Source organism: Borostomias antarcticus (assembly GCF_949987555.1).
Source record: "Borostomias antarcticus genome assembly, chromosome: 18".
In the NCBI taxonomy this organism is placed as follows: Eukaryota; Metazoa; Chordata; class Actinopteri; order Stomiiformes; family Stomiidae; genus Borostomias; species Borostomias antarcticus.
Genome location: NC_140251.1, coordinates 539318 through 562076, shown reverse-complemented (window position 1 = coordinate 562076; position 22759 = coordinate 539318). Strand labels below are relative to the sequence as shown.

The 22759-nt window shown below is 50.7% G+C and overlaps 4 protein-coding genes across 4 annotated transcripts in view; 1 reads left to right on the top strand and 3 right to left on the bottom strand.

The window, feature by feature from the left end:
• Window positions 1-2582: 2582 nt before the first annotated feature.
• Window positions 2583-6495, bottom strand: polr2c (RNA polymerase II subunit C). Its single transcript, XM_084453248.1, has 9 exons — window positions 6363-6495; window positions 5892-5941; window positions 5002-5070; window positions 4417-4469; window positions 4021-4149; window positions 3861-3912; window positions 3512-3680; window positions 3276-3350; window positions 2583-2791 (listed from the first exon to the last, which is right to left on the bottom strand). Exons 1-9 carry the CDS (start codon window positions 6446-6448, stop codon window positions 2647-2649), a joined length of 828 nt encoding a protein of 275 aa, XP_084309374.1. The 5' UTR covers window positions 6449-6495; the 3' UTR covers window positions 2583-2646.
• Window positions 6496-7814: 1319 nt separating this feature from the next.
• Window positions 7815-12938, bottom strand: coq9 (coenzyme Q9 homolog). The gene is made up of 9 exons (XM_084452592.1): window positions 12864-12938; window positions 11746-12070; window positions 11311-11446; window positions 10913-11055; window positions 10462-10546; window positions 9304-9408; window positions 8840-8995; window positions 8613-8666; window positions 7815-8247 (listed from the first exon to the last, which is right to left on the bottom strand). Exons 1-9 carry the CDS (start codon window positions 12919-12921, stop codon window positions 8212-8214), a joined length of 1098 nt encoding a protein of 365 aa, XP_084308718.1. The 5' UTR covers window positions 12922-12938; the 3' UTR covers window positions 7815-8211.
• A 2322-nt stretch (window positions 12939-15260) lies between these two features.
• On the top strand, window positions 15261-20185 carry ciapin1 (cytokine induced apoptosis inhibitor 1). The gene is made up of 9 exons (XM_084452529.1): window positions 15261-15578; window positions 16544-16706; window positions 17059-17202; window positions 17369-17448; window positions 17574-17736; window positions 18067-18143; window positions 18408-18529; window positions 18840-18921; window positions 19206-20185. The coding sequence occupies exons 1-9, from the start codon at window positions 15576-15578 to the stop codon at window positions 19311-19313; spliced, it is 942 nt and encodes a 313-aa protein (XP_084308655.1). The 5' UTR covers window positions 15261-15575; the 3' UTR covers window positions 19314-20185.
• Window positions 20186-20280: 95 nt separating this feature from the next.
• Window positions 20281-22759, bottom strand: part of prmt7 (protein arginine methyltransferase 7) — a 10282-nt gene continuing 7803 nt past the window's right edge. Inside the window, exons 12-17 of the mRNA XM_084453101.1 lie at window positions 22676-22759; window positions 22223-22384; window positions 21659-21733; window positions 21115-21275; window positions 20895-20991; window positions 20281-20733 (exon numbers count right to left, since the gene is read on the bottom strand). The exon at window positions 22676-22759 is cut by the window's right edge and continues 6 nt beyond it. Of these exons, the coding sequence (XP_084309227.1) occupies window positions 20575-20733; window positions 20895-20991; window positions 21115-21275; window positions 21659-21733; window positions 22223-22384; window positions 22676-22759 (738 nt within the window). The 3' untranslated portion in view covers window positions 20281-20574. The remainder of the gene's footprint in view (window positions 20734-20894; window positions 20992-21114; window positions 21276-21658; window positions 21734-22222; window positions 22385-22675) is intronic.

Sequence of the window (22759 nt, the reverse complement as noted above, 5' to 3'; positions counted from 1 at the left end):
CAGGGCTGAGTAGGGGTTAGATCTGACAGGGCTGAGGAGGGGTTAGATCTGACAGGGCTGAGGAGGGGTTAGATCTGACAGGGCTGAGTAGGGGTTAGATCTGACAGGGCTGAGGAGGGGTTAGATCTGACAGGGCTGAGTAGGGGTTAGATCTGACAGGGCTGAGGAGGGGTTAGATCTGACAGGGCTGAGTAGGGGTTAGATCTGACAGGGCTGAGGAGGGGTTAGATCTGACAGGGCTGAGTAGGGGTTAGATCTGACAGGGCTGAGGAGGGGTTAGATCTGACAGGGCTGAGTAGGGGTTAGATCTGACAGGGCTGAGGAGGGGTTAGATCTGACAGGGCTGAGTAGGGGTTAGATCTGACAGGGCTGAGGAGGGGTTAGATCTGACAGGGCTGAGGAGGGGTTAGATCTGACAGGGCTGAGTAGGGGTTAGATCTGACAGGGCTGAGTAGGGGTTAGATCTGACAGGGCTGAGGAGGGGTTAGATCTGACAGGGCTGAGGAGGGGTTAGATCTGACAGGGCTGAGTAGGGGTTAGATCTGACAGGGCTGAGTAGGGGTTAGATCTGACAGGGCTGAGGAGGGGTTAGATCTGACAGGGCTGAGTAGGGGTTAGATCTGACAGGGCTGAGTAGGGGTTAGCAAGATCCCTGGTCTGTGTGTGAGGATACTACAGTATTCTCATTCTGGTTGCCTACCCTACACCTATACAATGTTCTCAGGTCTATACAAGGGCCTTGAAGATGGGGGTGTCAGAGTGATGTGTGTCTGGCCTGGGGTCTTGAGATGGGGGGTGTCAGGGTGAGAGGGGGTGTCAGGGTGAGTCAGGGTGATGTGTGTCTGGTCTGGGGTCTTGAGATGGGGGGTGTCAGGGTGATGGGTGTCTGGTCTGGGGTCTTGAGATGGGGGGTGTCAGGGTGATGTCAGGGTGATGTGTGTCTGGCCTGGGGTCTTGAAGATGGGGGGTGTCAGGGTGATGTGTGTCTGGTCTGGGGTCTTGAGATGGGGGGTGTCAGGGTGATGTGTGTCTGGTCTGGGGTCTTGAGATGGGGGGTGTCAGGGTGATGTGTGTCTGGTCTGGGGTCTTGAAGATGGGGGGTGTCAGGGTGATGTGTGTCTGGTCTGGGGTCTTGAAGATGGGGGTTGTCAGGGTGATGTCAGGGTGGTGTGTGTCTGGTCTGTCAGGGTGGTGTGTGTCTGGTCTGTCAGGGTGGTGTGTGTCTGGTCTGTCAGGGTGGTGTGTGTCTGGACTGGGGTCTTGTTCAAATACTGACTGGATTGGTAACAGCTGTGTAGAGGACCACAGGGTTTCACCCATCCAATCATGTTAGATTGGAGATTATCCCCGACTAGAGGAACGAAAGATGGATTTACAGAGCATTCAGACAGGGTCCTGGTCCAGGTGAGCGTTGAGGGACAGGGTCCTGGTCTAGGTGAGCGTTGAGGGACAGGGTCCTGGTCTAGGTGAGTGTTGAGGGACAGGGTCCTGGTCTAGGTGAGTGTTGAGGGACAGGGTCCTGGTCTAGGTGAGCGTTGAGGGACAGGGTCTAGGTGAGTGTTGAGGGACAGGGTCCTGGTCCAGGTGAGTGTTGAGGGACAGGGTCCTGGTCTAGGTGAGCGTTGAGGGACAGGGTCTAGGTGAGCGTTGAGGGACAGGGTCTGGGTGAGTGTTGAGGGACAGGGTCTAGGTGAGCGTTGAGGGACAGGGTCAGGGTCTAGGTGAGTGTTGAGGGACAGGGTCCTGGTCTAGGTGAGTGTTGAGGGTCAGGGTCCTGGTCTAGGTGAGCGTTGAGGGACAGGGTCTGGGTGAGTGTTGAGGGACAGGGTCCTGGTCTAGGTGAGTGTTGAGGGACAGGGTCAGGGTCTAGGTGAGTGTTGAGGGACAGGGTCAGGGTCTAGGTGAGCGTTGAGGGACAGGGTCCTGGTCTAGCTGAGCGTTGAGGGACAGGGTCTAGGTGAGCGTTGAGGGACAGGGTCCGGGTCTGGGTGAGTGTTGGTGAGCGTTGAGGGACAGGGTGAGCGTTGAGGGACAGGGTCCTGGTCTAGGTGAGTGTTGAGGGACAGGGTCCGGGTCTAGGTGAGCGTTGAGGGACAGGGTCCTGGTCTAGGTGAGCGTTGAGGGACAGGGTCCCGGTCTAGCTGAGCGTTGAGGGACAGGGTCTAGCTGAGCGTTGAGGGACAGGGTCTAGGTGAGCGTTGAGGGACAGGGTCCCGGTCTAGCTGAGCGTTGAGGGACAGGGTCTAGCTGAGCGTTGAGGGACAGGGTCTAGGTGAGCGTTGAGGGACAGGCTCCTGGTCTAGGTGAGTGTTGAGGGACAGGGTCCTGGTCTAGGTGAGTGTTGAGGGACAGGGTCCTGGTCTAGGTGAGCGTTGAGGGACAGGGTCCTGGTCTAGGTGAGCGTTGAGGGACAGGGTCCGGGTCTGGGTGAGCGTTGAGGGACAGGGTCCTGGTCTAGGTGAGCGTTGAGGGACAGGGTCAGGGTCTAGGTGAGCGTTGAGGGTCAGGGTGAGTGTTTAGGGACAGGGTCAGGGTCCAGCTGAGCGTTGAGGGACAGATCTTAGTTGAGCGTTGAGGGACAGGGTTGGGTCTAGGTGAGTGTTGAGGGACAGGGTCAGGGTCTAGCTGAGCGTTGAGGGACAGGTCTTAGTTGATGGTGAGGACGTCACTCTGGATCTCGTGGCTGAGCTGGGTCTGCAGGTCGCTCAGCTTCTTCTTCAGCACGGCCAGGGCGGACATGACGATGGTCTCGGGCCGCAGCGACCCGCACGATTCCACGTTGTAGTAGAACCTGGTGAGGTGGGGTCACACGATACCACAGGACGGGTCACGAGGTCACGTGTAAACAATAGACATAGAATTCCCAGAATGTTGGGGTAGAAGCAAGTCAAACTATGGCGCTTTGTGGGGCAGGTGCACCACAGATGCCCTAGAGGAATTATATTTCTGTGGTCTCAGCTACAACTTCCGTTGCCATGAGAGACTCAGTTGTTCAGCCCAGGCGAGGCGGAAGAGCTCACCGGTTGATTACTCACCTCTCTGACTCAGTTGTTCAGCCCAGGCGAGGCGGAAGAGCTCACCGGTTGATTACTCACCTCTCTGACTCAGTTGTTCAGCCCAGGCGAGGAGGAAGAGCTCACCGGTTGATTACTCACCTCTCTGACTCAGTTGTTCAGCCCAGGCGAGGCGGAAGAGCTCACCGGTTGATTACTCACCTCTCTGACTCAGCTGTTCAGCCCAGGCGAGGAGGAAGAGCTCACCGGTTGATTACTCACCTCTCTGGCTTTCCGGTGGGGTCGTAGGGCGCTTGAATCTCATCCTCCTCTATCTCTGAATACTCACTCTTCGGCCTGAGACGGAGAAGAGAGATTCATCCATGCAGGAAGTGAATATTACGGGGAGGTAGTCTACATATATTCATGGAACACCTTAAGAGTAAGAGTGAGGATCCTGGTAGTACTACCTCATCCATTTCCCAACATGATATAATAGCATAAACATGGTAACGTACCATTCCTCGGGTCGTGGGAATACCGTGTGCCTGAGTGCATTGTCTGGGTCGTACTCAAAGGCCACCCCCGCTGTTGGATTCCACTTGGCGTGCTCCTTGCCAAAGCCCTTCTTGGCGTAGGCTCTGAGACGCAGCTCCTGGCCCTTACGAAGCTTCACAAGCAAGATGTCTGCCGAGGAGTAAGCAGAGCCCAGAGGAGGATGGGGGTACAGTAAGAGAGGGGGGGGGGGACAGAGAGGAAGGAGAGAGAGAGAGAGAGAGAGAGAGAGAGAGGACATGTGTGAAGTGTTAGGCTCCATATACTGCTAACAAAACACTTGAGTAGTAACCTATGACAGTATAATCTTACCATCCTGTTCAACGTAGTCATTGGGGTCATTATCTCGACTCCTGGAGGTCACCTGAAGTTCATAACATATGAAAGGTCAGTCCAGCCCTACTCAAGTCTCCACGAGAGTGAGAAACAAGCCGGGCATTTTGGGGCTTGTGTTGAGAGGCGTCTGACTCACAGGGATGACCCGAGGGTTGTTGGAGAGCAGGTCTCGTGAGGTCACGTGTCTGGTCTGGTCCTCTGTGCAGCGCACGTCCATGGTCAGCTCAACGGAGCACTCTGGACAGAAATCATCACAGGTGCAGTCCTGAGGGAGAGAGGGGAGGAAGAAAGGTGTAAGGAGGGAGGGAGGGAAGAGAATGCGAAAATGTTTTCAGTAGAATAATGTAACAATGACTGTTGATGGAGAAGAATTTGCCATTTTGAGTGTGTGCAACATAAGAATGAATGACAGTAAGAGAGAGAGAGAGAGGAGAGAGGAGAGAGAGAGAGGAGAGAGAGAGAGGAGTGTGTGTGTGTGTGTGTGTGTGTGTGTGTGTGTGTGTGTGTGTGTGTGTGGTGATTGAGAACTTACTCTGGAGTATTGCATCTTATCCACTATGTCATCACTGGTGAGAGGGATCAGTCCTGCAGATGAAAACAGCAGAGTGAAGTTAGACCTGTTAGAACACTGTCTCTATAAGGTTCTAGAGCAGACTGTTAGAACACTGTCTCTATAAGGTTCTAGAGCAGACTGTTAGAACACTGTCTCTATAAGGTCCTAGAGCAGACTGTTAGAACACTGTCTCTCTCAGGTTCTAGAGCAGACTGTTAGAACACTGTCTCTCTCAGGTTCTAGAGCAGACTGTTAGAACACTGTCTCTATAAGGTTCTAGAGCAGACTGTTAGAACTCTGTCTCTCTAAGGTTCTAGAGCAGACTGTTAGAACACTGTCTCTATAAGGTTCTAGAGCAGACTGTTAGAACTCTGTCTCTATAAGGTTCTAGAGCAGACTGTTAGAACACTGTCTCTATAAGGTCCTAGAGCAGACTGTTAGAACACTGTCTCTATAAGGTCCTAGAGCAGACTGTTAGAGTGATGTCTCTCTAAGGTTCTAGAGCAGACTGTTAGAACACTGTCTCTCTTAGGTTCTAGAGCAGACTGGCGACAGAGAACGTACCCACTCTGTGAGCAATGAATTCATCGTGAAGCACAGAGGAATTGGCATCAATCTGTATCCAATCGATGGCTGAAACGAGAGATTGATGCAGGTTGTTTAATGGTCATTTCAGAGGGTGGCTGTGGTCATTTCACTTTCACCCTTGGGTGAGGATGTGTGGAGGTTAGGGTTAGGATGTGGGGAGGTCTTGGGTGAGGATGTGTGGAGGTGTGGGTGAGGATGTGTGGAGGTTAGGGTTAGGATGTGGGGAGGTCGTGGGTTAGGATGTGTGGAGGTCTTGGGTGAGGATGTGTGGAGGTCTTGGGTGAGGATGTGTGGAGGTTAGGGTTAGGATGTGGGGAGGTCGTGGGTTAGGATGTGTGGAGGTCTTGGGTGAGGATGTGTGGAGGTCTTGGGTGAGGATGTGTGGAGGTTAGGGTTAGGATGTGGGGAGGTCGTGGGTTAGGATGTGTGGAGGTGTGGGTGAGGATGTGTGGAGGTCTTGGGTGAGGATGTGTGGAGGTGTGGGTGAGGATGTGTGGAGGTCTTGGGTGAGGATGTGTGGAGGTCTTGGGTGAGGATGTGTGGAGGTGTGGGTGAGGATGTGTGGAGGTGTGGGTGAGGATGTGTGGAGGTCTTGGGTGAGGATGTGTGGAGGTCTTGGGTGAGGATGTGTGGAGGTGTGGGTGAGGATGTGTGGAGGTGTGGGTGAGGATGTGTGGAGGTCTTGGGTGAGGATGTGTGGAGGTCTTGGGTGAGGATGTGTGGAGGTCTTGGGTGAGGATGTGTGGAGGTGTGGGTTAGGATGTGTGGAGGTCTTGGGTGAGGATGTGTGGAGGTCTTGGGTGAGGATGTGTGGAGGTCTTGGGTGAGGATGTGTGGAGGTGTGGGTGAGGATGTGTGGATCTTACCTATCGTTGCAACCTCAGACATGAAAACACGGCGGATGGAATTGGCAACCCTGTAGGAGACGTACAGAAACATGAGACATATGAGGACCTCCAGTTACAAATGTCGTGTGGATTTATGTATAATCCTCCTAACCTTCTGTATGGATGGATACCAGCCACCCCAACCCATACCCCTAACCCCAACCCAACCCAACCCCTAACCCTAACCCAACCCATACCCCTAACTCCAACCCAACCCAACCCATACCCTAACCCCAACCCCAACCCATACCATACCCAGTAGATCTAGTCTACCTCCAACCAAGACAGCAGATAAACAAGCAAGCTAGCCGGGCATAGCTATCAATAAGATCATTCCTTTATACTACTGATTCCACACTGTAATAACCTGCAGAGTAAAGACAGCCATGTTAACTCAGCTAACTCAGCTAGCGGCCATTATTGATTAGCTAGCTGGTTGTGAATACTTACGCCAGGTCGGTGTTTTCAATGACAAATTTAACATTCTCGTCAGATAATTCTGTGATTTTCACGGTCGGCTGGTTGGCATACGGCATGACTAGAGAACAGTGTGCTGTTTAGCAGTTAGCATGCAGTGCTGTTCGTTCCGGTACGTCTGTTCGCACTACCGCTACTTCGGAATGAAGGATAATAATTGAGAAGTAGCCGGACACTCATTGGTCAAAAAAGGTAAATAAGATCAGTGATTGGCCACTTGACGAGTGGGCGGGTTCTTCTTTCATATCCGGGTCGCGAGACGCGTAGACGCATCCGGGTCACTCATGTCCTCTTCGTGTTTTTCAAAATAAATGTACGTTATTTTAATTATTTAAACAAACCATCCAAAACAAGTAGTCAATCAGGTAAAATTAGGGACACCAATATACAACTCTCTGCTTCAATAAGAATGGTTGTAGGATATTTTGTGTTGAAACTATTGCTACCTCCAGGCCATGGTCAAACCTTATACCCCCTCCCGACCGCTACTCTGCTACCTCGGGGGGCTGGTTTCCCTGTCACTCTGAGGCCCCTGCTACCTCGGGGCGACTGGTTTCCCCGTCCCTCTGAGGCCCCTGCGGTCGATCGACACGGTCATCAACACGGTCACGGCTCTTCTCTGTCCTGGCCCCACGGTCACGGCTCTTCTCTGTCCTGGCCCCACGGTCACGGCTCTTCTCTGTCCTGGCCCCACGGTCACGGCTCTTCTCTGTCCTGACCCCACGGTCACGGCTCTTCTCTGTCCTGGCCCCACGGTCACGGCTCTTCTCTGTCCTGACCCCAAGGTCAGGGCTCTTCTCTGTCCTGACCCCAAGGTCAGGGCTCTTCTCTGTCCTGACCCCACGGTCACGGCTCTTCTCTGTCCTGACCCCAAGGTCAGGGCTCTTCTCTGTCCTGACCCCACGGTCACGGCTCTTCTCTGTCCTGACCCCACGGTCACGGCTCTTCTCTGTCCTGACCCCACGGTCACGGCTCTTCTCTGTCCTGACCCCACGGTCACGGCTCTTCTCTGTCCTGGCCCCACGGTCAGGGCTCTTCTCTGTCCTGACCCCACGGTCACGGCTCTTCTCTGTCCTGACCCCGCAGTGGTGTAACGAACTGCCCACTGACGTCAGGACAGTCTTTCGTCGCAGGCTCAAAACTCATCTCTTCAAGAAGTACTACCAGGATCCTCCCTCTTAAGCACATACTGTATTTTAGATTGCTATTCTTGCACTTTGCCTTTAACACTAGATTATGCTCTTAGTCACTTGTTTTAAAAAAGAGATGTACTTGAGTTCTGTCAAGTAGTAGTACATTGGCTTTTCCTACGTTAAATGCAATTGGTTAGTCGCTTTGGATAAAAGTGTCTGCTAAATGACTAATGTAATGTAATTATTAAACCCCCCCCCCCTCAAAGTATTATCAACGACTATTCTGTGATAATTAATATGTTTATTGAGGAACTCTAAATGAATTGGGGCACACGTGTCAAAAACAATGCACATTTTCGTGTCCTTTTATACAAAAGGAAAATCAGGGCTAAGAGAGGATGTGTGGAAAAACCGTTTTAAAAGTGCAGTCAAGTGAAGCCTCACACCAAACCACTCCATCTGCAGAGGAACAGTTCAGACCTAGGGCACAGTGATCTAGTGAAGACAAGCTACAAAGAGAGACCACACCCCACCAGCCCCTGCATATTACAGATAAGAGATGCCTGAGTTGTGGACATGGAGAAGCTCGGCTTCAGGGTGTCACACAGAAAGGGGGATGGAGGGATAGAGAGAGAGAGAGAGAGAGAGAGAGAGAGAGAGGATGGTGGGACAGACAGATCCACTCTGCTTCATCGTCTCTGGTTAACACCAGTTAGATTCTTCAGCTGAAAACAAGACAGAAACACTCAGTTCAGACTTGACTCACTAGACAAGAGATCACACTATATACTGCACACTGCTCTCACAAGATCACACTATATACTGTACACTGCTCTCACAAACAGTACATGACATGACAAAACAATTTCAACCATCTTTACGTTCACAAGGCGGAAAGCAAGGCCCTCAAGTTCTGAATGTCAGTTCAAGTTCAAATCCATATGTAGGTATGAATCTCAGGATCTGAAACTTTAGTTCGGGTTTATTATATTCATAAATACAGTAGTAAACTGTAGACATACTGTATCATGCTACACTGGGAGGACCACCGAGGGTAATCTATGTGATGTATTTGTGGGAATGCACCCACCGTGATTGCAGCTCCAATAACCCCTTGCACCACTGCTTCACCGGTAGACTTGACCTGCAGAACATAAACAAACAAACAAATAAATAAATAAACGGACGAATTAATCAAAAAGTTGTACTGAGACAAACTCTGATTTAGTTCAAACTCTTAACAGTTCAGTTGTTAAGTGACTACTTCAATGAGGGATTAGGCAACCAGGGACAGCCGGTGGTGAGGAGGAGCAGGACCTGTTTGGCTGTGCTGGCCATTTTGACTATATCCTGGATACGGTTGTCGAGGAAGGTCCAAGTGTCCTGGAAGTCAGGGGAGGAGTCCTGCAGCATCACCAGCTCTGTGGTGTTGAAGATGCCCGTCAGCGCTGCCCGCTTAGTGTACCAGTTCAACTGAGACAGGAAGAGAGAGAGAGAGTTAGTGACAGCAATGAATGAAGGATATGAATATAACCTTGGAGAGAGAGAGAGAGAGAGAGATAGAGAGAGAGAGAGAGAGAGAGAGAGAGAGAGAGAGAGAGCAGTAACCTTTGCAGAGGCAGGCCAGATATTCCTGAGTGGGTGATGAAAGGGGGAGAGGAAGAGAGGGGAGGGGTATTGGGTGATGAAAGGGGGAGAGGAAGAGAGGGGAGGGGTATTGGGTGATGAAAGGGGGAGAGGAAGAGAGGGGAGGGGTATTGAGGCCGAGAAAACCCACTCACATCTGTGGAACGATCTCCAGCGTAATACCACATATCGTCCACCAGGGTAGACAGATGCTTCAGGCTGTCTGGGATGTTATGGGGGAGCAGCAGAATACTCATCGCCTGGAGAGAGAGAACGAGAGAGAGAACGAGAGAGAGAGAGAGATGGACAGAGAGGTAGAGAGATAGAGAGGTAGAGAGAGACAGAGATACAAGACAGAGAAGTGGAGAGAAAGAGGAGGAAGAATATTATATAATGCCCAGTCCCAAATCATCCCTCTGAGCCCCATCACCTCTCTGTACATCTGTTCAAGGGTTCAACACATGAAATCAGGGTGACCATCGCCACCCCCACACTAGAGCATCACCACACTAGAGCATCACCACACTAGAGCATCACCACACTAGAGCATCACCACACTAGAGCATCACACTAGAGCATCACCACACTAGAGCATCACCACACTAGAGCATCACCACACTAGAGCATCACCACACTAGAGCATCACCACGCTAGAGCATCACCACACTAGAACCACACTAGAGCATCACCACACTAGAGCATCACCACACTAGAGCATCACCACACTAGAGCATCACACTAGAGCATCACCACACTAGAGCATCACCACGCTAGAGCATCACCACACTAGAGCATCACCACACTAGAGCATCACCACGCTAGAGCATCACCACACTAGAGCATCACCACGCTAGAGCATCACCACACTAGAGCAGCACCACACTAGAGCATCACCACGCTAGAGAATCACCACACTAGAGCATCACCACACTAGAGCATCACCACACTAGAGCATCACCACACTAGAGCATCACCACACTAGAGCATCCCGACACTAGAGCATCACCACACTAGAGCATCACCATCACCACGCTAGAGAATCACCACACTAGACCATCACCACACTAGAGCATCACCACACTAGAGCATCACCACACTAGAGCATCACCACACTAGAGCATCACCACACTAGAGCATCACCACACTAGAGCATCACCACACTAGAGCATCACCACACTAGAGCATCACCACGTGATGATGAGATGACGCAGTGCCTAGAGTTCAACAGGTTCAACGTTTAAAGGATTAATGGTCGCATGGACTAAGAAGACCTCGGACCGGTCATTCAGGTAAGGTTCAGGCAGGTAACGTACCTGTGGCCATGTCTCCATGTAGGGAATCAACATCCTCAGTCTGATCTCAACCGCATCTCTTAAGAAATCGGCTGTTTTCTTTGGCCTGCAAGAGATCCTGCCGTTAGCATGTTGATGCTTCCAAAATGCAAAAACCACCAAGCTGCAGCTGCATATGACCGCACAGAGCAAATACCAATATGTTTTCGTCTTAAAATGCATAACATTTGCTACGCTTACGCCTAGCGTCCACACCACTCCGGCGTTTTCAAAGCCCTAAAACGGAGACTTCGGAAAACACTACTGACCCCGTTTTAGTTTGAACGTTCCAGAATAGCGTTTGGACGGGTGGAATCGGAGTTTTTAAAAACGATGACGCAGACTCCTCCGTCACATGACCCTTTCAAAACAAACCCTAGATAAATGTGTTAGTGTTGTGTACAGTAGCCTGTGTGTCCTGTACTGTACATACTCAGCCTGGCCCAGCTGGACCTGGTTGTGCTGCTCTGCTAGGAGCTCGGCCAGCTGAGCGTTGCACTGACTGATGAAGAAGAGGACCAGGTCTCCGGCCCCGCTGGGAAACATGCCTGAGGAAGCAGTGGAGAGACCTACGGTCTACACACACCACACACACACACACACACACACACACACACACACACACACACACACACACACACACACACACACACACACACACACACACACACACACACACACCACGCTATTAGAGATATTCATAGAAAGTTCACAGACCTTGAATACTCCAATCAATTCAACCACCTCACTCCACTGTCTACAACTCCACCTAGCTCAAACACACTTGTGCACAGCGCGCACACACACACACACACACACACACACACACACCTCGGCCCCTGCAGCGATGGCGTCCATCGACCAGCCGTGCAGTGGGACAAACTCCAGCGCAGCGGCGAGGATGCGAGTTTGCAGCTGTTCCTCGGTCTCGTACTCCTCCCCCTGCTCCCCATCCTGGTCTGTGTAGCTGCGCGGTCACCATGGCGTCCAGCACACAGGGAACACAGAACACGGCTCGTCGTGAGAGGACACTTGTTACAACATGAAGTTCAATCACTGCATCACCGGACGGCTCTTTTGCTCCTTAGCCAAGATTTGATGACAACTGAATGACACTATTACAATTATTACAATTACAATTATTTTGTAACTGAATTACATTATTCTTCAATACACTGCTATATTGGATATACATGCAAGTCATAGCCGAAAGGTTCCATACTGCTCTAGTACTCATCTGCCCAGTTCTCAGGGCTGTGTGCTGACCTCGTGTTGGGCTGGGGAGCCTCTTCAGCCACCGTGTCCGACGCCGAGGCCTCCTGAGAGGATGCTGTGGTGGGCTCTTCCTCTGGACACGCTGCTGCTGCGCTGGTGGTGGTGCTGTCCTGCTCTGAGGACTGGGACTGGTAATGCTCGTGGTAGGAGGGTGTAGAGGAGGAGGAGGAGGAGGAGGAGGAGGTGGTGGAGGAGGTGGTGGACGCGGGGTCTTTATCGGATTTAGAATCTTCCTGGAGCCTGAGCAGGGCGCAGTGGAAGCCCCGTCTGAGCCCAGGGCCCTGGGGACCGCCTCGGGAGACTGGGGGAAGCACAACTACAGAGAAATCACCGGCTAGGGTTTGTTTTTTGACTGGATTCCGATGGTTAGAGATGCCTGCCACTGTTGCCTGATATAAATAAAGCTTTGATTGATTGATTGATTGATTGATTGATATAGTCACTGACTGCTGTAATGCGTCCTTTGACGAAATAATCGAACAGGTGAGAGGCGTTATAGCCTAGGGCAAAATAAGTAGTTAAACGTTAAAACCAGACACCTGCGGTGGCCTTAATACTGTAACTACAGTAACTCCCTTAATACTGTAACTACAGTAACTCCCTTAATACTGTATCTACAGTAACTCCCTTAATACTGTATCTACAGTAACTCCCTTAATACTGTATCTACAGTAACTCCCTTAATACAGTATCAACAGTAACTCCATGTAAATATCAACAGTAACTCCATGTAAATATCAACAGGCTGCCTGAGACGACGCTGGTTAATCAAAACACGTCATCGTGGCTTTTAGTTTGAAAGTGGAAGAGCTGATTCTTGCTTTTATGGTCACGATTGGTTTTTTAAGTCTCAGGTTAGCATGCAAAGAAGCAACATTAGGCTGCAGTGTGTTACCCATGGAGGTATGGTGTTACCCAGCTAATAACTCTGTCCTTCATGATCACCTTCTTTGGCAAGTGTCATTGGTTGGCTAGGAAGTCAGCTGACAGCTGCAGGCAAGCTAATGCGTGCAAGACCTGGTTAAATCATGGATCCAGGATCAATATGTCCCTGTGCCTCTGGGAATTGACAGCTAAAACCAATAAACAGCTAACAAGACTTGTCTCACCGCAGCTGAGTCCCCGCAGGGCTGTCCCAGCTCGTAGTCCTCTTAGCAGCGCCGCCATGTCCAGCTGCTCTACACTGCGCAAGCGCGTCTTCTGGGATTTCATGCGACGCAGAAGCGATGGGGGCGGGGCGTTCCAGCAGGGGTGAGTTCAGCCCCGACAAAACGGAGCAAAACGTTTATCGAAACAGATCCGGTGGTGCGTTGAATCACTCCGATTGGGTTAAAGTGGAAACCGTAACAAAACGGTGCACGCCGGTTTTCAGATTGAATATGGCCCAGCTACTGCAGCCGAAAGTGGCCCAAATGTTTTGCTCATATGTGAGTCAGGTTTGTTTTTTTCTGATATTTTAAAATCAGATTTGCACCACTTCCATATGTGGTCCTAAATCAGATATGTGGTCCTAAATCAGACATGTCAGATGTTTTGCAATGTGACCTCAGTGTGAACAGCCAACAAAACATCAGATCTGAGCAACAAATCAGAATTGAGCACTAAGGCTGGCAATGTGAACGTTAGACTGCACACAGCGACCTGAGAGCATAGTCGGTCATCATATTATATACTGTAGTAAGATGAGGATATTTTATGCTTTTATAATTTGGAGTTACAATATTGTTTAACAACACGTTTGCTGTTTCCTCCCAGTGACCAAATGCACACTCTGAGTAAACAGACAAAATAGAGCAGTGGAAAAATACAGAGAATTCCCCAGACCTGGTGTTGCCTCCTCAGCAGCTACCACAGACTGGTAGAACAGTGTTCTGGCTACCACAGACTGGTAGAACAGTGTGCTGCTACCACAGACTGGTAGAACAGTGTTCTGGCTACCACAGACTGCTAGAACAGTGTTCTGGCTACCACAGACTGGTAGAACAGTGTTCTGCTACCACAGACTGGTAGAACAGTGTTCTGGCTACCACAGACTGGTAGAACCACAGACTGGTAGAACAGTGTTCTGGCTACCACAGACTGCTAGAACAGTGTTCTGCTACCACAGACTGGTAGAACAGTGTTCTGGCTACCACAGACTGGTAGAACCACAGACTGGTAGAACAGTGTTCTGCTCCCACAGACTGCTAGAACAGTGTTCTGCTACCACAGACTGGTAGAACAGTGTTCTGGCTACCACAGACTGGTAGAACCACAGACTGGTAGAACAGTGTTCTGCTACCACAGACTGGTAGAACAGTGTGCTGCTACCACAGACTGGTAGAACAGTGTTCTGGCTACCACAGACTGGTAGAACAGTGTTCTGGCTACCACAGACTGGTAGAACAGTGTTCTGCTACCACAGACTGGTAGAACAGTGTTCTGCTACCACAGACTGGTAGAACAGTGTTCTGCTACCACAGACTGGTAGAACCACAGACTGGTAGAACAGTGTTCTGCTACCACAGACTAGTAGAACAGTGTTCTGCTACCACAGACTGGTAGAACAGTGTTCTGGCTACCACAGACTGGTAGAACAGTGTTCTGCTACCACAGACTAGTAGAACAGTGTTCTGCTACCACAGACTGGTAGAACAGTGTTCTGGCTACCACAGACTGGTAGAACAGTGTTCTGCTACCACAGACTGGTAGAACAGTGTTCTGCTCCCACAGACTGGTAGAACATCCTCAGCAGCCTGCTACACACGTCAAAGGACCTGAGCCTCCTGAGGAAGAACAGTCTGCTCTGTCCTTTCCTGTAGAGGCCTCAGTGTTGTCAGTCCAGTCCAGTTTGTTGTTAGGGTTAGGGTTCTCTCAGGAACTTGTATGAGTCACCATCTCAACTTCCTCCCCCTCGAGGTTGAAGGCCTCTTGTTCCTCCTGAAGTCCACCACCAGCTCCTTGGTTTTGCTGATGTTGAGTTGAGCTGAAGCTGGTTCTCCTCCATCAGACAACCACATCCCTGTACTCCTCCTCATCACCCCCTCATCACATTTTTATAGCTATTGGTTAACTAGCCAGTAAATGTCATCCCAATATTTTCATGGCACATGATAGGCGGCACATGCTATGATGATGACATTCTAACATTAGCATGACTGGATAGGATAGGATGACTGGATAGTGAAAATGAACAGTAACCCCTCCATCGTGGAAACACCCGTCAGTGCACTGAGCATGACGGTCGCACTGCTCCCGGCCAAACCACGCCCATCTGGTTGGCTACCATTTCTACGGAGTCCCTGGCCGTGTCCGAAATGCATACTACCTGATATATAGTATGCGAAATGTAGCATGCTACATCAAAACTGTGCATACTACATCTCGCCTGCTATGTAGTACCTACTATATAGCATGTAGCAGGTAGTATGCATTTCGGACACGCCCCCTGAAGCGAACGCGCCCAATCGTTTGCTCAGCACGCAGCGTGATGACGTCGTTGTTGTTGTGACCGGCGGGGAGGCGGAGCAGGTAGGCTAGCTAGTGTGCTCAAGTAGGTAGTGTGCTCAAGTAGGTAGTAGGTAGTGTAAGTACCTACATTCTTCATCGGAGCTTTGAAGAGTTTCTAGATATTCTTGCCGGCAACATCCGGGTTCTCCCGAAGGTCCAGTGATTGAAGTCTTTTCCTCGTCGTGTTTTCTACTCAGTCTAAAGTGGGTCGTGTTCCTACTCAGTCTAAAGTGGGTTACAAAAGACAGACTGCGTCACACCAAGACCGTTAGAAGGAAACACGTCTCACCGCTTTATCTCTAACCATTCTGTAGAAGTTTAAAGAAAAAACAATGGTGAGTTGGCAAAACATGAACTAGACTCCTGTGTGTTTGGGTGTAATGTTAGGAGTTGATTCGTCTGGCTGATCGTGAGCCCAGTGGTTCTCTGTGTTGCCTAGTCATGCTGAGGTCACTGGTAATGATTGCTGGTGTGTTTCACACTCAAAGCTCCTTGTTCAAAGGTTGAAATTCAACAGCCAGACAGAAATTCAAGATACATTTGATTTCAGTTGTACAAGCAGGTGTTCTGCTAATTTCACAGTATAGAGAGCCTAAGAGGAAGCAGGAAGAGCCCATGGGATCCATGCATGGGACCAGGCCAGGTCAAGCCTGGCTTATGTGCGTGGCTGGCTTGTTTCTGTTCAGGACTGGTAGGACGCAAAACTGTGAAGCAGTTATTCCAGAACGAGTTTAAAATGATTAAAATAGGTGAAATCACTATTAGTCTGGCCACGTTGAGAGCTCCAGGACTGCGAAAAGGACAGTCAGTTCAGTTCAAGAGCTGGCATGCGAGATCGACTTTACAAGGTTTTGGTGAGGGTTAAAAGAATGTAATGTCGGCTAGCTAATATTATCTAACTTGCGAGTTAACCGACATTAGTAAAAATGTAGCGAGAAATGCACTCAACAATTTCCACCGGCGACACCCGAAAGATTGCATGTGCGTGTGTTGTGTGCCATGGCCCCTCTCGCTATGGGTGCACTGTGTGGGTGAAGAAAGCCCCCCCATTGGCTCCTGTAATTATTATTATTAATAATAATAATCATAATAGTTATTATTAATATTATAGGAAATAATTAAAGGCGACTGGATATGATGACCTTATAATCAGTAGTGTAGTCGAGGGTATACGGAGTATACCCATCTATTTATCGACAGACAGTATACCCACTCCTTATGATACATACACTGATTTGCTGCTGTTGCTGTATTTGTAATAGACAGCTCTTGCTCATCCTTATTGCTGTGTTGTGTCCAGGAGGCCATGGCAGACTTTGGGATCAAGGCGGGAGACAAGGTGTTGGTGGTGTGGGACGTGCCCTCGTCTCCAGAGAGCCTGAAGGACTTGGTTGAGACGCTGGCGGCCGTGGTGGGCCCTGGGGGCAAGGTGTCGCTGGAGAACATGGCGAGACTGATGATGTGTGAGTGACGCCTCACCTGATCAGTTTAGACTGACTTTGAGAGTGTAGTGTTCAAGTCTTTGTCTATAACAACAGGTCCTCTGATCTCCTGGCGTCTCCTCTCCTAACCTCCCCTGACATGTCCTCTCTCCTCTCCTCTCCTCTCCTCCCCTCTCCCCTCCCTTCTCCTCTCCTCTCCTCTCCTCCCCTGTCCTCTCTCCCCTCCTCTCCTCACCTCCCCTGTCCTGTCCTCTCTCCTCTCCCCTCCTCTCCTCCCCTGTCCTGTCCTCTCTCCCCTCCTCTCCTCCCTTGTCCTGTCCTCTCTCCCCTCCTCTCCTCTCCTCTGCTGTCCTCTCTCCCCTCGTCTCTCCAGCCTCTCATGCAGCGTCGACCTATGACTGGGTCTTGTCCAGCCTGCTACCCGACAGCTCATCTGTGCACAACGCTGAGATTCTGGCAGAGATGGCCAGAGTCATCAGACCCGGAGGAAAACTAGTGCTGGATGAAGCAGTCACAGGTGAGGGGATATCAGATGGGAGGGAACAAACTCATTTGAATATTGTGTTACATCCAGTCAATCAGAGTGGTGAAACTAATTCTTTAATAAAAAAAATGGTCATAATCAAAGCAGATTTAATATCATGTTGGAACTTTGTTGAGTGACCTCTGACCTCTATCACCAGGAAGTGAAAGCCAAAGTGTGAGGACTGCTGCGAAGCTGATGTCTGTGCTGAAGCTGGCTGGGCTGATGTCTGTCACAGAGGTGAGTGCGTCTCAAGAGGGTCTCAAACCTCCGCCGAGGTCAGAATCAATCCTGTTCAGTCACACAATATAGATCCATTTCCCTAGATTAGCAAACCTTTAACACGTGTCTGTCCACGTTGGCAGGTGAGCTCGGGGCCCCTCACCCCAGAGGCGGTGTCTGCCCTGAGGACCGCCACAGGTTTCCAGGGCAACAGTCTCTCCAAGGTCCGCATGTCCGCCACAAAACCCAACTTTGAGGTGGGCTCCTCCAGCCAGCTCTCCTTTGGGAAGAAGACGACCAAACCTGGTGAGCGCTCTTCCTCTCCTCAGTCCCTCTGTGAGGGGGGTGTGTGTGTGTGTGTGTGTGTGTGTGTGTGTGTGTGTGTGTGTGTGTGTGTGTGTGTGTGTGTGTGTGTGTGTGTGTGTGTGAGAGAGTGTGTGTGTGTGTGTGTGTGTGTGTGTGTGTGTGTGAGAGAGAGTGAGAGAGTGAGAGAGTGTGAGTGTGTGTGTGTGTGTGTGTGAGTGTGTCTTTCCCCTCTCTCAACCTTTTAGATCTTACCAGTTACCCTCCCTTGTGTTCTGAAGTTGTGTGTTCTTAGCTGTTGTTTATTTGTTTACTGTTGTTGTTGCGTTGCAGCAGAGAAGCCTGCTCTGGACCCCAGTGCTGCCAAGATGTGGACCCTGTCTGCCTTAGACATGGACGACAACGATGTGGTGCGTACGTGTGTGTGAGTGTGCGTGCGTGCGTGTGTGTGTGGAGACTAGCAGCGTGTCCCCTGCCCACCTGGTCCCACAGTGACCTCAGTGGAGTGTTTGGTTGATGATCTTGATCTGGTCTGAGAAGCCGTTCTTCTTCACGAGAGTGTGTGTGTGTGTGAGTGAGAGTGTGTGTGTGTGTGTGTGAGAGAGTGAGGGTGATTAAATAAATAAAGGCCCTCTCCTCTCCTCTGGTCCGTCTCCCCGTCTGCTGTCGTCCAGGACCTGGTGGATTCTGACGCTCTGTTGGACGCAGACGACCTGAAGAAGCCCGACGCCGCCTCCCTCAAAGCCCCCACGTGTGGCGACGGCGCCGCCAAGAAGAAGAAGGCCTGCAAGAACTGGTGAGAACCGGATCTCCGGCCTCGCTGGTGGAACGTCAGCAGTGAGCATCTGAGACTGTGTTGAACAGATTAACCTAATCCTGGGTTTAAAAACGTCAGATGAGATTCTCAAAAGAATATTGGCCCTATTGGTCTGAGAATATGATTAATCTGTATCTGGGTAAACAGACTTGATGTTTTTCATTTGTTTATTGTTTAACTTTTATTTAACCAGGCCGGTCAATTAAGAGCAAATAGTTATTTATAATGACAGCCTGGTGAGCATGGTGCTAAGCTAGTGGACAGGATGTGATTGAGACTCTGTGTGCAGCTCGTGTGGTCTGGCTGAGGAGCTGGAGCAGGACGGCAAGGGAGCCCAGATAAAGAGCCAGCCCAAGTCTGCGTGTGGCAGTGTGAGTCTCTCTCTCTCTCTCTCTCTCTCTTCATCTATACACAACACATGTATTTTAGACCCATTGTTATGTGTAGGTTGTGCAGTCCAAGCTAGGCCACCTCATTCAGCCCTGTATGTTTCACTGCATGTCAGTGTTTCTCAGTGACCTTGTTTAAGATATCTGCCGTGACATCATAAGGTTATGGGTTTGAATCCCTTTCCCGTGAGCCATTCTGGCTCAGGAAACGCCGACCTGCTGTTTTGGGATTTACCCTGAATGTTTTGTTTGTTTATTTTTTACAGTGTTACCTTGGCGATGCCTTCCGCTGCGCCAGCTGCCCGTACACGGGGATGCCCGCCTTCAAACCCGGCGAGAAAATCCTTCTGGACAACAGCAAGCTGGACGCATAGGAACCCGCGCCCACAACGCCGCTGTGCACGAAAAACACATTCTCCTGTCATCCTAAATAGGCAATCCTTATGATTTGTAGATTAATCGGGAGGCACAGACGCCTCGAGGCCTTGCTTGCTTTGACCGTGAGCGAGCGCACGTTCTGTCTGACCATCGCTATTTACATTCCATCCCACCACGAGAGACGCTCGCCAACTAGCCGCCCCGGGCGCCACATGACGCATCAGATGGAGGCAGCGCGGTTACCAACGCTAAGGAGATGAGGAGAGCGATGGAGGATAGAGAGACACCTCATGAACCCCTTCCTCACCAGATCCCCCTTCAGCACCTGGATCACTATCCTCAACATTTCACATGATTGGGCCGAACCACTGATCTACAAATCAACTTCCCCAAACACTGACCCTGGATCAGCTCATCTGTGCGTGTGGCTCAATGAGTGATCCTCTGTAATGTGAGGTAATGAAGTTTTCACAGATATCACGGCCTGTCTCTTGCTGATTGAAACATGCCAATAAAGTTGTAATAGATTGAAACATACCAAAAAGTTATAACAGTAAGTTAATGGCTTCCTTGAACAAACAAAATGTTATTGTGAATCAATTTCTCTAAGGTAGACTAGTGACCATGATCCGGTCAACATCTGAATATCATTCTGTACTTCTGTATTTCATGGAATGGAGTGTTTGCCAAGTGCCATGCACACTTTCAGCAGACGGGTGTTAATAATTCTTGCCAGCCAGCTGACCAAACGTCAGTTATATAAAGCTTGTATAGTTTGTGAAGAGTATTTTCAGTTTCTGCAACAACAAAAAAAGTTAATGTGTTTATGTTTTGTTCTGTTTTGACAAATGGACTGCACTTGACAAAATAAAAAGGGAATGATAAAGTTATTTATTTCCGGAACATTCCATTTAAACACTCTGCGACAAGTCATTTGTCACTTTGACATCATATATTCCCAGATCTGTTTCAGACACATCACAGCAGCCAAGAAAAACCAAGTCTATAAACTCTCAGCATGTAGAATTAGCATATTCATATTGGGACAATAAGAAACATTTCTGAAATGGTCCATAACATCGTCCCATAGTAGTATTTGGTTTGCCTTTCATTCATGTCTTGTCCTTTGAGTGGGAGCCAATCACAGTCTCCATCCACTCCACTCTGCTGCGCCATAGGCTCAGAAGGGAGGGGCCTAGTGGGATCTTCTCCAATGGGGTTTGAAAAAGAGACGAGAGGTTTCTGAGTTTCAGCGGGTCACTGGGCGTCCACGGCGAAGTCCATCTTGATGTCTCCTAGACTGGGGTCAAAGGTGAAGCTGTAGGACACGGAGGCCCGTCCGTCCCCCGAGGTCTCCCAGGGGCTCCTGAGGAAGAACACGCCCTGCCTGCGATGGGGACTCCACTGACACGCCCCCTGCAGGGAAGAGAGGGGGGGTTACAACGCTAGGGATATTTAGGGCTTAATCCTGGAGAGTCTCTCTGTTCAAAGCGCTTTTGAGTCTCAAGCCAGTTAGTAAATAAAGGCAATCGAAGGGAATATTAAATGGATTAGTGACTGAAAGTAGCCATGGTAACCTGTTCATTGACTGGCCCCGTCAGGCCCATGCTGACTGTGATGTCATCGGTCAGGTGATACTCCATCCACAGGGCGACGCCATGGCAACGGCCACCCCTGGAGAGAATGGGAACAGAGTCAGTAGTCAGGTGACCTGGAAACATCATATCAGGGTGGAGCCTCTTCATCAGCTGATTACAGGGCAGCTGAGAGCGTGGCGGTGGACCAGAGAGAGCTTACCTCACAAGTGGAACGGATCCCTGGCAGCTGATTGGCTGCTGAGGGACGCACTGCGTGAAGTCAAAGGTCATGACAGGCGTGGGAGTGGTCAGGGCCCGGCAGGGGTACTCCCACAGAGGGTGTGGCTCCGCCTCACGAGACTCACGGAACTCCAGTGATTGCTGAGAGAGAGAGAGAGAGAGAGGGAGAGAGAGAGAGGGAGGGAGAGAGAGAGAGAGAGAGGGAGAGAGAGGGAGAGAGGGAGAGAGGGAGAGAGGGAGAGAGGGAGAGAGGGAGAGAGGGAGAGAGGGAGAGAGAGAGAGAGAGAGAAAGAGAGAGAGAGAGGGAGAGGGAGAGAGAGAGGGAGAGACAGAGAGAGAGAGAGAGAGAGAGAGAGGGAGAGAGAGGGGGAGAGAGGGGGAGAGAGAGAGAGGGAGGAGGAGGGGTAGAGGAAGAGGAGAGGATAATGGAGAGTGGACGGATTTGATGTGTTGTTACTGCAGTTTTAAGCGGGCGTGGAATGAGTGAACAAACGGAGGAGAGAGGGTCCATGTTGATGACTCACCTGCACCATGTCATCCATGGGGCCGACGTCGAAACCCTCACAGCTTCCACAGGGAGCCCTGATCCTCCACAGGTCCTGAGAGGACGAGGAGGGAGGGGTGCAGGGGGGGGAGGGGGGAGTTGGGGGTGAGAGAAGACAATAAAGACCAAGGAGAAAAAAATGTAAGAGTTTATGTGTTTATTTTTTGGCCAAAAACGGCTCTTTTGATGGTAAAAGTTGACTGACCGACCCCTGTCCTAAAACGACACTGGACTCCCTCCTCCTCTCTGTCCTACCCTCCTCCCTCCCTCCTCCTCTCTGTCCTACCCTCCTCCCTCCCTCCTCCTCTCTGTCCTACCCTCCTCCCTCCCTCCTCCTCTCTGTCCTACCCTCCTCCCTCCCTCCTCCTCTGTCCTACCCTCCTCCCTCCCTCCTCCTCTCTGTCCTACCCTCCTCCCTCCCTCCTCCTCTGTCCTACCCTCCTACTCCTCTCTATCCTACCCTCCTCCCTCCCTCCCTCCTCCTCTCTATCCTACCCTCCTCCCTCCCTCCTCCTCCTCTCCTCCCTCCTCCTCTCCGTCGTACCTGGAACTCCACGGCGACCATGCAGAGCGTGGCTGAGCAGGGCAGGATGGTGGCGTCGGGTCGGAGCAGGCGGGCCAGGGCGGTCCGACAGTACCAGAAGAACAGGGAGTGCCAGGGAAGCAGGCTGGTGCTGAAGTACGGCTCCCCCATCAGAACCGAGATCTGCACAGAACACGAACAGCGCCGAGCGCCACTCAGAAGCTACACATGAAACCAGCGCTACACATGCTAACCAGCGCTACACATGAAACCAGCGCTACACATGCAAACCAGCCTTCGCCGTACTAAAACCATCATTGCAGATCCTCAAGGCGTTTCTCTGTAGGATTCTGAAGCCGGGCAGAATTTGTAGCCTAATTTGCATTCGTCAACATACATAGGTCTGCACTCTGCAGGTGTGTGTGTGTGTGTGTGTGTTGGCGCACTCAGGAGCGTACGACAGCTCTTCAGTACCTGTTCCCCGTCCAGGTCAGTGCTGGACAGCTGGTCGGGTCGAATTCCCAGAACCTGAACCGCTCCTTGCATGGAGTTGGCGTC

Excerpts from the sequence above, each read along its gene's own strand:
- polr2c (XM_084453248.1), bottom strand. The coding sequence starts at position 6,448 with ATGCCGTATGCCAACCAGCCGACCGTGAAAATCACAGAATTATCTGAC. Across the intron at positions 5,071-5,891 it reads GTCTGAGGTTGCAACGATAG|CCATCGATTGGATACAGATT; the intron begins GTAAGATCCACA and ends CTCTCGTTTCAG. Across the intron at positions 4,150-4,416 it reads ATAAGATGCAATACTCCAGA|GACTGCACCTGTGATGATTT; the intron begins GTAAGTTCTCAA and ends TCTCTCCCTCAG.
- coq9 (XM_084452592.1), bottom strand. The coding sequence starts at position 12,921 with ATGGCGGCGCTGCTAAGAGGACTACGAGCTGGGACAGCCCTGCGGGGA. Across the intron at positions 12,071-12,863 it reads CCTGCGGGGACTCAGCTGCG|TTGTGCTTCCCCCAGTCTCC; the intron begins GTGAGACAAGTC and ends ATTTCTCTGTAG. Across the intron at positions 8,248-8,612 it reads TTATTGGAGCTGCAATCACG|CTGAAGAATCTAACTGGTGT; the intron begins GTGGGTGCATTC and ends TCTTGTTTTCAG.
- ciapin1 (XM_084452529.1), top strand. Across the intron at positions 16,707-17,058 it reads CATGGCGAGACTGATGATGT|CCTCTCATGCAGCGTCGACC; the intron begins GTGAGTGACGCC and ends TCGTCTCTCCAG. Across the intron at positions 17,737-18,066 it reads GAAGAAGACGACCAAACCTG|CAGAGAAGCCTGCTCTGGAC; the intron begins GTGAGCGCTCTT and ends GTTGCGTTGCAG.